General features: G+C 47.6%; 2 protein-coding genes across 4 annotated transcripts; both read right to left on the bottom strand.

The window, feature by feature from the left end:
* Positions 1 to 921: 921 nt before the first annotated feature.
* LOC100826940 lies at positions 922 to 10155 on the bottom strand. Of its 3 annotated transcripts, none has more exons than XM_014896535.2 (10): positions 9096 to 10155; positions 3480 to 4896; positions 3052 to 3150; positions 2921 to 2972; positions 2713 to 2822; positions 2549 to 2625; positions 2283 to 2444; positions 1973 to 2047; positions 1795 to 1860; positions 922 to 1660 (listed from the first exon to the last, which is right to left on the bottom strand). In XM_014896535.2, the coding sequence occupies exons 3-10, from the start codon at positions 3104 to 3106 to the stop codon at positions 1439 to 1441; spliced, it is 819 nt and encodes a 272-aa protein (XP_014752021.1). In that variant the 5' UTR covers positions 3107 to 3150; positions 3480 to 4896; positions 9096 to 10155; the 3' UTR covers positions 922 to 1438. The 3 variants fall into 3 exon arrangements, with proteins under 3 accessions (XP_014752021.1, XP_010228790.1, XP_010228789.1); XM_010230488.3 differs by having other exon boundaries at positions 922 to 1654; XM_010230487.3 differs by lacking the exons at positions 922 to 1660; positions 1795 to 1860; positions 1973 to 2047; ... (4 more) ...; positions 3052 to 3150; positions 9096 to 10155 and adding an exon at positions 7620 to 8521 and having other exon boundaries at positions 4468 to 4896.
* A 332-nt stretch (positions 10156 to 10487) lies between these two features.
* LOC104581807 (zinc finger protein ZAT11) lies at positions 10488 to 11597 on the bottom strand. The gene has a single exon (XM_010230486.3). The coding sequence runs from the start codon at positions 11426 to 11428 to the stop codon at positions 10832 to 10834; it is 597 nt and encodes a 198-aa protein (XP_010228788.1). The 5' UTR covers positions 11429 to 11597; the 3' UTR covers positions 10488 to 10831.
* Between the last annotated feature and the right edge of the window lie 2175 nt (positions 11598 to 13772).

Below are 13772 nucleotides of genomic sequence, written 5' to 3'. Positions count from 1 at the left end.
TTTCATTCGTACCGACATTACAACAAGCTTTAGTATATGGGAGATGGAGATTGGCAACATTCACACCGTAATTGAAACAAAATTGAGAAGAGAGACAAAATAAGCCAACTAACTCTTATTCTTTTAGTTATATAATGTGTTATTTTTTTGGCGAACAAATGGTATAAATACGTGGCCATCCGGGTTGTCTATGCTGACATAGCTTTCTTGTTGTCACATGTGGTCCACTTCGTCGACTTTGCCAATTAAAGAGAGGCGATGAATGATTTGAGAAAGTTTATGATTCATTTTGCATCAATAAAAATATTTAGAATAAATTTTTTTAATGTGATTTCCAAAACTATTTGCGGAAACAACCTATATTGCTTGAAAAAAAATGAGTTTTTTTAGAAAATAGTCTTGTCTCCTATACCGTTTCCTTCTACAACACATCTCTGACATTATTGGCAAGTGTTGGGCATCCACACTTTTTAAAGGTAGTTTTACCTCTAAGCTGTGACACACGACATATCTGTAAGTTTATCACCAAATGATGCAGTAGATAGAGGCAATTTTACTTCTAAGTTGGGTTCCACGTCTGAGTAAAGGTCACATGCATCTCTCTCATGGTTTCCCTCTATTCCTTTTATTCTATTGGTGTTTACTTTTTGGAGGCTGCCTCTAGAGAAAGAGTCGTTTCCTACCTCTAAACCTTAGAGGCAGCAGGCCGCAGTCCTTGATATCTTGACTGGCATGAGATCTGCATCTTTTGAGCCACATGAACAAAATTTCAATCAGCCTAACTGTACTCAGACTTGATACTACTCCCTCTTATCTTAAATTCTTGACTCAAATTTGCTTAGATATGAATGTATCTATTCTTAAAAAACGTCCAAATACATGTAATATTTCGACAACAATTTAGAATCGGATGGAGTAATATATTGCTTGTTATCGGGGAATGTTATTGTCCATTTCGTTATGACCCATCCAGTGATGGGCTTTAACGATCAAACAATATTGACAATGTCTAAGATGGTGCTTGACACCAAGATAACCTTGGTACAAATACAATTTTCTACCAACAACCACGCTGCCATGTAACTGTGGGTTTTACTACTCATATCATTCACAGGAGGACTATATTTTCAGCTGGTGCGATCATCATCGATCGTAATAATACGCCGAACCAGTTTCAGCAAGATATTTGTTCTCTTGTTATTGCCTCGAAGGCTCGAACTCAAAGACGAACCTTTCCATGCATGATGAGCATTCCCCTGAATCTGCACCAACGAGTACTTCGTTTCCTTCTCACCTTGCGGACGTGAGTACTAATCGAACCAGCATATCATACGGCTCAGATAAGATTAAATCCTACTCCGTAGGCTTCTAACATCGTAGTACTCCGTAGAAGGGCGTGGTGATTACTGATAACTCAGTGGTGCCCTGCACTGTACTTCTACAGAGCACCGAACCAAGCATCCTCCTCCATGTCCGTGTGAGCGTGACCACGACCTCGCGCGGCCTCGGACACGAGGCTCGCAACGGCCGGTGACAGCGGCATCAGGCAGAGGCCTCTCCGGCGCAGACTCGCCGCCCCGGGTTCTTCTCCGGCGTCCTGTGACGACGACGGCGATGGCGAGGAGCTCAGTCCAGGATAGGGCGCCGCCAGGATCTGCAGCTTAAGATGAAAAAAAGAGGGCGGCAGTGAGACAACGCGATCATATTTGCGACATGCAGAAATGGCCAGTATATTTTTTGGGTTCAGAACTAAAGATGCTGGTTGGTGCCACGATATATGCAGCGCGTGGTCACCTGGATTTGGTCGTGAAGGCTCCTGATGCAGGCGGCCGCTTCGTGGAGAACTGACGCCGTGTCCGTCTGCAGATGGATCGGAATCAAGAAGCGGTCTTGGCAGTGCAGATCACTGCACCTGTAATTATGTATGCAGCATGTGAAGGAAAGAACACAGGGAATGGGTAGTATCACTGACCTTGCCGTAAGGAGAAACCAGCTGCTGAAGCGCTGTGATCTTGTCCCCCAGCTTCTGGCTCCTCTTGCACGGTGCCTGCATATACGGTGATATGATTGATACACGGCTGTTAAAATCTTGTTTTAACACTGAAGACAACAAGAGCTGTTCTTTTGCAGCTGTTTCATGCAAGTGTAATTTCAAGTGTACTACTACTATGTTTATTTATTTTTATAAGGGAGGAAGTGTAAATTTCAAATTATCAAACCAGTCATGAGTCCCAATCGGCATCGAACAAACCATCCTAATTAAAAACAAAAGACGGCCTTGCCTTCATGGCTTGATTCCTTGGCTTTGCCCTGCACTGCAGCCGGTGCTGTGGACCTTGTGTTGTTGCTGCTGCAGCTGTCGTCTTCAGCCTCTTGGAGCCCCTAAAACTGCTGCCCTCGCCGGTCATTGGCTCCCCCCCTGCTGCCGTCCATCTCACCAGATGCTGATAGCAACAGAACACCCCGACAAACCGTAAACCTTCTAAACTGTACTAGTAGCCTCAGATTTATCTAGTAAGTAGATCTCAAGAATGCAAGGTGAAATTACATTAGCTGCAGGTGTTGGCTGCGTATAGCTGAATTGCATGAAGGCCGGACCGTTGTATGTTAAACTGTCTCCAGTTCCTAGTTCACCAGCGAGTATGTAAGTACAAAAATAACAAGGGAAAACAGGTCAATGTAGCAACAGAAGTTTGTAGAAAAAGAAGCTACCGAAATAGCTCTCCGAACTGCGCGTGGCGAAAAGCGTTGGTGCAGGGAGGCTCTGAAACGATGGTGGAGGCAAGCTCATACGATGGCACAGATCGTAGTCCGCAGCGAGTCTATTCCTCAAAAAGACCAACTCAGGCCAGTTCATAGGAAAACAAGAATTACCAACTTTGAGTGTGAGAACTGTTGTGAGAAAACTAACAGAACTTACATTTTGTCGAAACCTGCCGTTCCTGTCGACGAAGTAGAGGACTCACATTTCACTGCAATTGATTGAGTCACACCTGTTAGCAACAAGCTTCTCAGGATTAAAAATGCCATGATAGGAGGAGGAGAACGTACCGTAGTCGTCGCTGAAGGGTAGCAAAAGCGAGGAGGGTGCAGAGCAGTTCCACATTGTCTTTACAGGCAGGAGCCAAACAGCTCGCAGGCTTTCACCACCTAGAAACGGTTCCAGTCAGAGAAAAGATTCTAAATTTCAGAGAAAACAGGAAATCAAGAATCATGATCCGATGCCGATAGTTTTCTTCAACTAGACAATTGTTGCGAAGTTCAAGAATCATGATCCTTTTAGCACGAAGAATCATGTTTTTTAGTTCAATAAATCAACATGTTCCTCCCATGACCACCAAGAAAATTCACAAACCACCACGGAAAGAGAGAGTCAGAGAGTAAGATTGAAAAAAGAACCAAGATTCAGAAGCCGTAACAAGAAGAAAACAAGACACAACAAAGCATGGTTGGTTTCTTCCTCTAGGCATCAGAAGTACCTCGTATTCATGGAGGGAGGCAAGGCCGTTCGCTCGATCGCGAAACGAACGCGGCCTCTCTATGTTTCGAGGTCGCCGAGAACTGTGGTTAAAATACTCCTCCTCCTCTTCTTCTCCTGCTTGTACTTGTGTGCGTAGCTGCGGGCTTAAGTAGCATGCGTCGTTTGATCTACTTTGCTAATTATAAGCCGTCCAGGTTGCCGAAATAAACACGTGAGGTTAAATCAGAGATGGACAAAAAAGAGAAATCATAGGAGCCCACACGGGAAATACGGGATCGATCGATGGAGTTATGGAGAAGCTAGGGGGACTGGTATGCTCCCATAAATAGCATGGCTAGCTCCAGTTTTAATTACCACAATCTCACATAAATAAATTAAATAAATAAACGGAGCTCCGGCCGTTCATTGACTTCTTTTACATGCAGATATGATTACTCGTTTACGACATGATTGTCTCGTCAGTCTCATCCACTATCCCCCATTGCGTTACGATCTGTTCGTATTCTACTACTCCGGCTGTGTCTCGTAGGAGTGTGTGTTACAAAAAAGAAAAGAATGATTTTGGCTTAGGCTTTTGTCTGTCGCGACCGGCTGTGTGTCAGCTGCCGGGACACTGGTTTGAATCAGGTTGACCGGCCGCTGTCATGACTTCCAAAGATTTCCTTTCTTTTTATCGTGTCAGGATCAGCTCGAGCCTCGAGCACAGTGCTTTTATATGGCCCTGATCAGACGAACCAAACACCTACGACCAAGCCAGGCCGGCCGATTGTTTAAGCTGCGTCGCGTCGCATCTCGTCGGCAGCCCGTCGCAGGTTAATTATGCCATCGGACCAATTGTTTTATACTAGTTTCAACGTGTCGCAAGTCAGTGCAAGTGCAGCCTCAAAACAGAGTGTAGATAGCTTGGAAGGAAGACACAGTCACCTCGCAGTAAAAAAGAAGAAGTAACTTTGCATACACATGTAAACAGTAATGCATTCATAATATGTTGCCAGACGGAAATCCAATGTGCTTTAACTGGTAATTTATTTGTTTGCTTGTTCACAGCAGACTATATATACTGCTAAATATAGCCTACTCTCGTCCAGAAACGTCATTCAGCGGTTCCTGGACGTCATTCGGCCTGCTTTGAACAAACACGCCGTCCCATAGCTAAAGATAGGAAACACCAAACTCAAGAAATAGGTGCACAAAGTCAAGAAAAAATTGATGTCTGCCGTTCCAAGATGTGTTGAGGAGAAGAAACTACCAGATAACCAGAACCAAAGCTTTTAACCGTGTCACTCCAGTTTCCCCAACGAATGACTTCCGATCATCGCTAAAGATTTTCTTCGCCCATGCCGTCTCCCTAAATATAATCTAGAATAGTCCAGCTGACAAGTGCAGAGTACCGGCGGCCAACAGCCTCTTAGAATCTGCAGATCAGGCAGCAAATAGTTTTCACCAAGTCAGGATGCAAAGATAAAGAACGCAAAACAAACTTTGACTCGGTTTTCTGTCATCACATGACAAAACAAGTGATGTCGCAGCAGTCTCAGCGGTTTTAGAACTACCAACAAAGCAGCAAAGCTCCAGGGTTATATAGTGATTCATCAGTGCTAACTGCTAAATGACAGAAGACACAAGCCACACATTTGACCAGAGCAACTGTTGTATCAACCATTTCAGCTTAACTTACTGCCAAAGCTCTTAATCTATGCACAAGAGGCGCAAGCAGAACAGGGCAAACAACCTCGGTGTCATGATCCGAATCATCCAAAACTTTAGCCTAGAAAGCTTACATTTGGCTGATATGATGGCAAGAATAAGGATTCATCTATGTGGCAGGTAAAGCTAGTATTTCTTGAATCTGGCTTGCAGGATTCTGAGTACTCAACACAAATGGAAAATATTGCTACGGCTCACAATGCTTGGAAGACCGTCTCGCCTTCCACTACACACATATGGAAGCAAGATGGGCGAGCAGGGAAAACAAAGTTACAGAAAACTGAATCACAGTTTGAGGTAAATAGTTCCTTCCTGGTACAGTGGTACAGATCATTTCACCAAACTAACTGACAAGATGATGCAAACGTAGCTCACATAATTACTATGTGACATAAAGGAAAAATGATAGAGAACGAGAAGAAAACAATTATGGTTTATATGGCAAGAATATAGTGTGCAAGCTAACTTGTTTGACTTCTGTGGATAGTTGAAAATGCAACATAGTGTGCCCAAGTTACACAAGATAATGATGTAAGACTGAAAGTCACCACAGACGCTAGTCGTTTTTACCTTCCAAAACAAGCTTGTATTTGACAGGTGGTATATACTTGAAACAAGATATAAAACTTAAAGAAACCATATATCAACATAGCTAAGCATAGACGAAAGTGACTCAAAACCATAACTTTACACACACAGGTAGCAAACACAGGTCTGGAAGATGTAAGATAACTAAATATAGAAAAAGGTTCAAAGTTGATACGCTATAAGATAAGATGTCTCATTTGTAAAGCTCTTGGTTTCTAAGTAATATTGCCAAGAGAATCTTGACTCTCTGCAAGTACATCCTCGTTGGAAATTTTTAGGAGTGAACAAAACTGAAAGCTCAAATCATCAAGGAGTTCAGATGTCTCAATCAAGGACTAAAGCATACAAGACCAACAATAATGATTACCACCTCTTACCATAAATATCAGGCCCTTAGTAATCAATATGCTTACTAATCTAGTGCTATAGAATCCTTTGCCAATATTTGATACCATGTCCAAGGCTCCAAGAATTTTATTTGCCATGCTATTCAAATTATAATAATCCTGGAGTTGTTATGACTCAGCAGCATATTTCCATGTCACTAGTACTGCAAGTATATAACTGTAAGAGTGAGATGCATGTCTGTTTGATTTTCAGCACAAGTTCATGAATTATGGTCAATCAAATATATCTCAACTGGAAATACATCGAACTGTTCACTGAAAGGCAAACATTACAGTAGCTGGGAACAATGAATACAGTTTAGTGAATTCATATATCTGGCTTCTGGAGTACAACCAGTATGGTCAGAAAAGATGCATATATCGTGTGGCTTCCAGAAAGTGCAGAAAAAACTACAACACTAGAAGACTAGGACTTCATCATTAACCCTAGCACTAACAAGTGTTTAAGGGCAAAAATGAACAATTGTATACAACAAGTACCAGGTCAGCTAGTACAATTCACAAAGACAAATACAACGTAAACCTTCCACGGTCTTGCTTCTTGAGCTTTAAACACTCGAAGGGCTTATATGGTCAATCAATAATGACAACTCTGAAACCCATCTAAATATCAGTGATAGTGGAAAAAAGGTGCCATGAGATTGTGAATGCAACCCAATCCATCATTTCAGACTTTTAGCAATAAAAACAATAATCCTACTGAGCTTTCTATGGGGATCTCCCGTGCAATTACATCAAAGTTAGACATCCGAAAGTTGAATAATAGCAGGAGATCAAGAAATTAATTTGGCCCCTGATAATAGAATGTGTTCATGTTTTGCATCCGAATAGGTCACATGGAGGAATTTCAGTCCAAATCACCAAAGTAGACAACAAACCAATAATGTTTCCTCAAGTGATGTACTTATGTTTGCATTCCCTCCACTTAAGTTGATTTCAAAGTGTCCATTACTCACCTAGGCTTAGGCATAATCACCCGGAGGAACTCGACCACTATGCTTTCACCACTATCCTAAGGCATACAAGTTTCAGTGCACTTAAAGCCTTGCAGCTGTAACTAGCAAATATGAGGATGCAACAACTGACAAGTACTTAGGCACTTAGCACATGCCCATGTGTTAAAACCAATCTGTATCCAAACAAAATGGACTATGACAAGCGTAAGTTCATATGAGAAGCAAAAAATGAGCCACATTTAACTGAAGAAAAACCATATCTGCTGAGTATGAACGAATATCCCATCTCAAAAACGTAGTGGGTACAATGTATATATCATGCCAAAAGTGAATTACAGAGCCTTCGCCATTAGATCATAAGAGACTGCTTAAACAAGCATCAGAGAAAAGAAAAGGTAAACTTTATTGACCCTGCTATTCAGATTGATGCATCACTTCAAGGCTACCAGCAGCCCGCTGCAACCGCTAGGAAGGCATTACCTTGCAGGCGCGGAGGGGGCATTGACGACGTTCCTGCGCACCACCCTGTGCTCTCCACCATTGCCATTCAACTTCAAGCCATTAACACTGTCCCCATCGCCCACAATCAAATCCCGAAGGCCGGAGCTGAGGTCCTTTTCTCTCTTCTCCTTCTCCTTCTTCTTGGCCCTGGCAGTGGCGGCAGCAAGCGGTTCGAAGTGGTTCCCATAGATGTACTCCGCGGAGTAGCCGTCCTCGTCGTCGAAGAGCATGACGTGGCCGTGCCACTCCCACACGCGATACTCCCCACCGGTGTCGTCGTGGAACCCGACGCAGACGTGGTGGTCGCCGACGGCAACGGATTGACCCGAGTTGGGCTTAAGGGTGTCCCCATCCCCCGCAAGCACCATCCTGACGATCTCCTTCTCCAGCTTGCTCTCCTCCCTCGCCAGCATCCGCCGCCGCTTGGCCTCCCCGGAGACCTCTCCGTCGGAGAGGCCGCCGTCCTCCCCGTCTTCTTCGTCATCATCGGACTCGCCCGCGGCGGCGGAGAGCGCGGCGAACTCGTTGAGGAGGAAGTCGTCGAGGTCCTGGGTGAGGAAGGAGTTGGTGTCGAGGAAGGGTGGGCGGAGCTGGACGCGGCTCATCAGGTTCTGGAGGAACTGCGCGTCCACCGGCGCTGTGGAGGAGGCGCGGCCGCCGTTGGCGGCGGCGGAGGCGGAGGGGAGAGGCGGCTGCGGGGGCGGAGGGGCCATGGCTGCTGAGGCGTGGTAGGGTTTTGGGTTTGGGAGCGCGTGGGCAGGTGGGCTTGTGTTGTGTGGACAGAGAACCGCAGATAGACGAAGGACTCGGCCGGCGTGGCGTGGAGAGATATTTCGCTTTGGACTTTTGGAGCGGATGATGGGATCAACTCCTTGCCATTATTTGCGTTGGGCCTGAACAAAAATATACTACGGGCCATAGTTTATGGGCCGCAGAACTGTCAAAAAAAAAATAGGCCGCAGAACTGTCAAAAAACATATGGGCCGCAGAACTGTCAAAAAAAAAAGTAGTATGTATTTTTAGACGTCTTGCGTGACTTTTTTTTTTCGAAACCGGAGTCCTTAGGACTCAATCCATTAATTAATCAGAAGAGAATTGCCTAATTAATTTACGGAAAATCGGACAAAAACCGTAACAACACGTCCACAAACACCTTGGCAACTCTAACCGGCCTGGCTACCAGTACACACACTACACAAACCACCACGGAGAGGGACCGTTAGAGCCGCCCGCGGGTGTCATCGTCATCACACATCACTTCTCAAGTTGGCGACTTCGACTTCACAACAAACGAACACCAACGAAACCCACGCCACAAAGGCCGCACAGTGTCTATACCGGCCTATGCCAAACAGCCGACCACCACGTCAAGGACAAGGCAACATTGATTCTGAGAACAAGCTCGAAAGGGAGAAAGGCAAGCCTTGCGTTGTAGGTTGCCGAACATTGAATTACCTTCCACGAGGCACCTAGCAGGAAGCCCCCAACGCGTCCACCATAGCGTCATCGTCATCGGCAACAGCCCTCCCGACCGGCGACTCCGACTTCACCACAAGCAAAACACAGAAGAGAACTCTGCAAAGCCACAGCTTCGACACCACCGCTTCCGCAAAGATTGCTGTAAGGACAAACACAGAAAACCACAGACGGTCGACGCCGAAGGCCCCATCGAGACCCTGCCTCGCTTGCCCCCATTGTCGTCGCCACACATGTCGCAACGTGACCGCGAGCCTCCATCCACTGGTCCCTCTAGTCGGCGTGAGCTCCAAAGATGATGCCTCCAACAAGGGGAACGGCGCCAAGCGCCGCCATCGTCAGGTTCTGAACCTGGGGTTTCCCCCGGAGCTCACCTTTGGGGATGGTTGGAGAGGACAACGCTGCAACAGCGCCTCAAAGAATATGGTGGCACCCTCGAACGTCACCGCTGCTGGCTCCGGTCAGCGACCAGAGGCATTGGTTTTCGTCCGGCGAAGTCTCCCCACCCGCCACCAACTGGCCCACCTTCACCTCCACCCGTTGCAACACCTCCAACCAGAGCAGATCTGGGCAAACCTGACCGGATCCGGCCGCCGGCCACCACCGATGAGAAGAGGAGCCTTGCAGCCGCACCACCCCACCACGAGGCCACGCGAGCCGCCGGAGCTCACCGCACCAGCGCCGCCAAGCCGCGGAGCCAACGGCTGCAGAGCTGCGCCACCACGCCGCCGCTCGCCGCTCGAGGCGGCCCGAACCGCGCCGCCAGGGAAGAAGACGTCATCGGGGAGGAAGCAGCCACCCCCGGCCGTGGGATCTCGCCCCGCTGTCCCCGCTCACCAGGCCACGCGGGTGCGACGCGGACAAGAAAAATAGCCCCGCCGTCTCCGTCCGCCGCACGGGCTTCGCCCGGCAGTTTCCTCCGGCGGCGACGAGGGGGAGGCGGAGGAGGGCGGGCTGACGGGGTGGCGGCGGCTAGGGTTCGCCCGTGCCGCCCCCGAGGGCGACGCGAGCGTGGTTTCAGGCCTGTCCAAGCTAGGCTAAATTACGACTAGGCTAAATTACGACGACAATTCTTGCACGACTCTTCACTTTCATGCTGTTACTCGACAAGGTTAGTCTAATTTGATCTCGGTATTCTGTAATTTCGTACAACATATTTGGAAAAATGTCAAGATACAAAGGACAACTCGAAGAGATATTGACTTCAAACATTCTCTAGGAAGCCTTCTGGCTTATAGTACACAGTAACATGTTTGTTACGGAGTATTGTTTTATGTTTCAGTTAAATTTCAATTCGATATAATCAGGAAACACAAATTGTTGTTCATAAAACAACGATGCTGATAAAAAAAGAATGTGCAACGTGCCATCGGGAATAAAACTCCATCTGATATCATAATACTCGCCTCATTCAGCCTCATTCGTATTCATGGTGGATAAGCCGCGAGGCTAATCAAGGAGCATCACAAAATCTGAACTCCCACCAACAGAAAAGCATTTGTGTGTGGTTGCCCGCTCCCTTGAAATGGTTTGGCACAAATAAAGTCAAACCATGCACTAAAGCCCCTGGGACATTAGAAAAGCATGTGCTCCAGTATTTCTAATGTTCAAAGGGTTTGACTTCCCCAGTGGCCCAATTTTAAAACACCGTTGAATTACAAAACTTGTATAGATATCGATCCACCAGAGGTGAAAAAAAAAATCGTGTGCTGAACTCAGCGTCGGAAGTCAACCACCACGGGGAATAATTCCGCGGCGAGCCCCGTTCTGGCGCGATCCACGCCCACCGCCGCCGGTTCCTCTTCCAACGCCGGCACGTTCAGGTCGAGCACCAGCTCGGCCGCGTGCGTAGTCTTCTTGCCGCTGTCGACTTTCGGCCCGAGGCCAAGCCCAAGCCCAAGCCCAAGCCCGAGGCCCATACCATCCGCGGCCACGGCGGCCCGGTGGCGGCGCATGTGGCCGCCGAGGGCCTGTCCGACGGCGAACTCGAGGCCGCAGACGGAGCAGCCGTGCACCTTGGGCTTGGGCGGGTCGGATTGGGCCCCGTCGGCGAGGCGCGGCTTCTTATGGCTGGCCCGGTGGCCGCCCAGCGCCTGGAAGGACGGGAACTGGCGGCTGCAGGTCTTGCACTCGAACACCCGCTCCGGCGACGACGACGGCGCCGCGAAGCCGTGTTGTTCGATGTGGTGCTGGTGGTTGTGGCCGGAGAAGAGCATCAGGATGCGCGCCATGTCGCCGCTGTCCAGGTCCAGCAGGCTGACCCCCGCCGCCGCCGCCTCAGCTTGCTGCCTCGACCTCTTGCCGTGAGCCATTGATTCAATAGCAGAGCTACAAGATCGACCGACCGATCGATTGAAGGAGAAAGAAGAAAGAAGGAGCTTTTTTTTTTTGAGCGGAAGAAGAAAGAAGGAGCTAGCAGCTAGCGACAGGCGACAGCCGCCTGATCGGTTAGGAGTTTTTGGAAGCGTTGTCCGAATGGGGTTGAGGATGAGGAGATCCGGCGCGTATTTATAGCCCGAGAGCTAGTACTAGAAGTCTACTGTTGCGTGCCAAGTGCATGAAACGATTTCTTAATGGAGAGCGAGAGGTATAGTAGGTTCGTTGTACTACCGTACGCGGCCGTGACGACATGCAAAGGGCAAGAGGGGGCCGGAACGGGCTGACCCGAGCCGCCGCGCGGGAGGTGAACCGAAGCCGTTTTGGCCGCGTTAGGAGTCCATGGGCGCCGTTCCGTGCACTCGTCGTGTATCAACGCACGTACGTGCGTGAGCGTAATCCCGCTACAAACTATAGATGGGCCACTGGCCGTGCCGTGCTCACTGATCGATCGATGATGGCTTTTCTTTTGATTTCTTCCGGGTTCCAATTTCCAAGTGAGCCGGCCGGCTTTCTTATCGGGTTGGGACTTGGGGTCCGTCGAAGCCCTGCCTTGGCAAGCAACTGGGGACTTTGGTGGGTGACTGGGTGAGGGACCCGAAGTCATCTGATGAGTTCACGTACGGCGCCTGATCGAGCTTTCGGTGAGAGAGACGGCCGGGGGACGGACGCACGTACCGTGCCGTGCTTTCAATCCCGAATCATTTCCACGGTCGTTGGTAGAGAGAGTGTATACTAGCTAGGGAAGTTACTCATTTGTGCCCCTCCCGAAAAGATAACGAATATATGTATCTATCTCCTTTATTCATCGGCCTACACCAACTGGTCGGTCAGCAGCTCAAAAAAAAAAATACACCCACTGGTCAGGTGTTTAACTGTAACGCCGGCTTTCTTTTGCTTCACGGACGTTCACAACCTTTTTGTTTGTGATTTCTCGGTTTCTGTAGTGGAGTTAACATCATCTTATCTGTCATACTACTAGACACCCCCCCGCCCCCAAAAAAAGGTCATCTTCCAAATAACTCCAATTGTTTCCAACTGTAGCACAGTCTTACCACGACGTGGTCGCATGATTGTTGGCCCAACACGAATTCATCGGGACAAAGAGGCAGCGACAATTATATACTAATTGGTTATGACGTTCGTCCGAAGCGGCCTAGCAGAGACACCAGGGCATTAATATACGTCCACTCAAAGTTTCAAACGTACACTAACTGAATTAGCTTGATGCCAATAATTGAAACAAGAAATTCAGAAGCCAAAATTAGCAAGGTACTCTGCATTATTTTCATCAATTGTTAAAAGGGAACAAGCTAGAGAGAGAACAGTGCACATCTCTTCCGCTCAAACCGCAATCTACAAGCAACTTACTCACTGGGGTCGCCCTTTCCATTATTGACGGAAATACAAGTTCAACAAGCAAGCTGGGGTAGATAGTGCGACTGGACGAGATAAAAAAATTACCCTAACTTGGGTAGGAAACCCGTTGACCAGCCTCCGCAATCGGAGACTGACTAGGGACAAAAACCTGCCCCTTCCACTACGTCCTAACACACTACAACCACCAGCAGTAGCTTAACAAAGTTTAACAGGATCAGGAAAGCAAAACAAAGACAGTCTTAGTCAGGCAACAAAACAACAGCAAACCACCAGCACATAGCGTCAACGAGCTTCACCATCTTCCTTCTGAAGCAGCACAGCCTTCGACCCCCACGCTTCACAGAGTAATGGTCAGGCGCGACAAATCCATGGAATCATCAGCAGGCGGGGAAGTAGCATCAGTCAAGCTGCGAAGCAACTCCTTAGCATTAGAAATGAGCTTCTGAGCACCATCCTTGAGCACCTCGACGTCAGCTCTCTTCTGAAGACCTGCCCAAGAGATCAAAGAAGCACAAGCAGTGAAAACAATCTCAAAGGGAGATCAGAGTTTATACTTCTGAAAGCTTACTCGATTCCTGCACTTCCAAATAGCCCAAGTGAAGACAGCAAGCCCCACCACAAAGAACTTATCACCCCAGGCAAAAAGGAATGAGTCCACACAAAGAATTGCCACAGAGAATGAGGTACAGTAGAAGTACCAAACAGGGAGCCCACCACTCTCCAAACCACTCTACCCACATAACAAAGGAAAAACAAATGTCTAGAAGTTTCAATCTGGCCACAAAAAGAACAAATATGAGACCCTTTCCAATTTTTTCTGCTCATGCACTTCCTGGTGAGTACTGCATCTTGAAAAAGCAACCACAAGAAAATCTGGATTTGTAAAGGAATTTTGGTTTT

This window comes from Brachypodium distachyon, chromosome 1 (assembly GCF_000005505.3).
Source record: "Brachypodium distachyon strain Bd21 chromosome 1, Brachypodium_distachyon_v3.0, whole genome shotgun sequence".
NCBI classification, from domain to species: Eukaryota; Viridiplantae; Streptophyta; class Magnoliopsida; order Poales; family Poaceae; genus Brachypodium; species Brachypodium distachyon.
The sequence above is the reverse complement of the archived record's forward strand: the minus strand, read 5'-3'. Positions and strand labels throughout refer to the sequence as shown.

Coding starts and splice junctions, on each gene's coding strand:
- LOC100826940 (XM_014896535.2), bottom strand. CDS start 3,106: ATGTGGAACTGCTCTGCACCCTCCTCGCTTTTGCTACCCTTCAGCGAC. Junction 2,445..2,548: donor AGCCAACACCTGCAGCTAAT/GTAATTTCACCT, acceptor TGTTGCTATCAG/CATCTGGTGAGATGGACGGC. Junction 2,048..2,282: donor CAAGGAATCAAGCCATGAAG/GCAAGGCCGTCT, acceptor CCGTATATGCAG/GCACCGTGCAAGAGGAGCCA.
- LOC104581807 (XM_010230486.3), bottom strand. CDS start 11,428: ATGGCTCACGGCAAGAGGTCGAGGCAGCAAGCTGAGGCGGCGGCGGCG.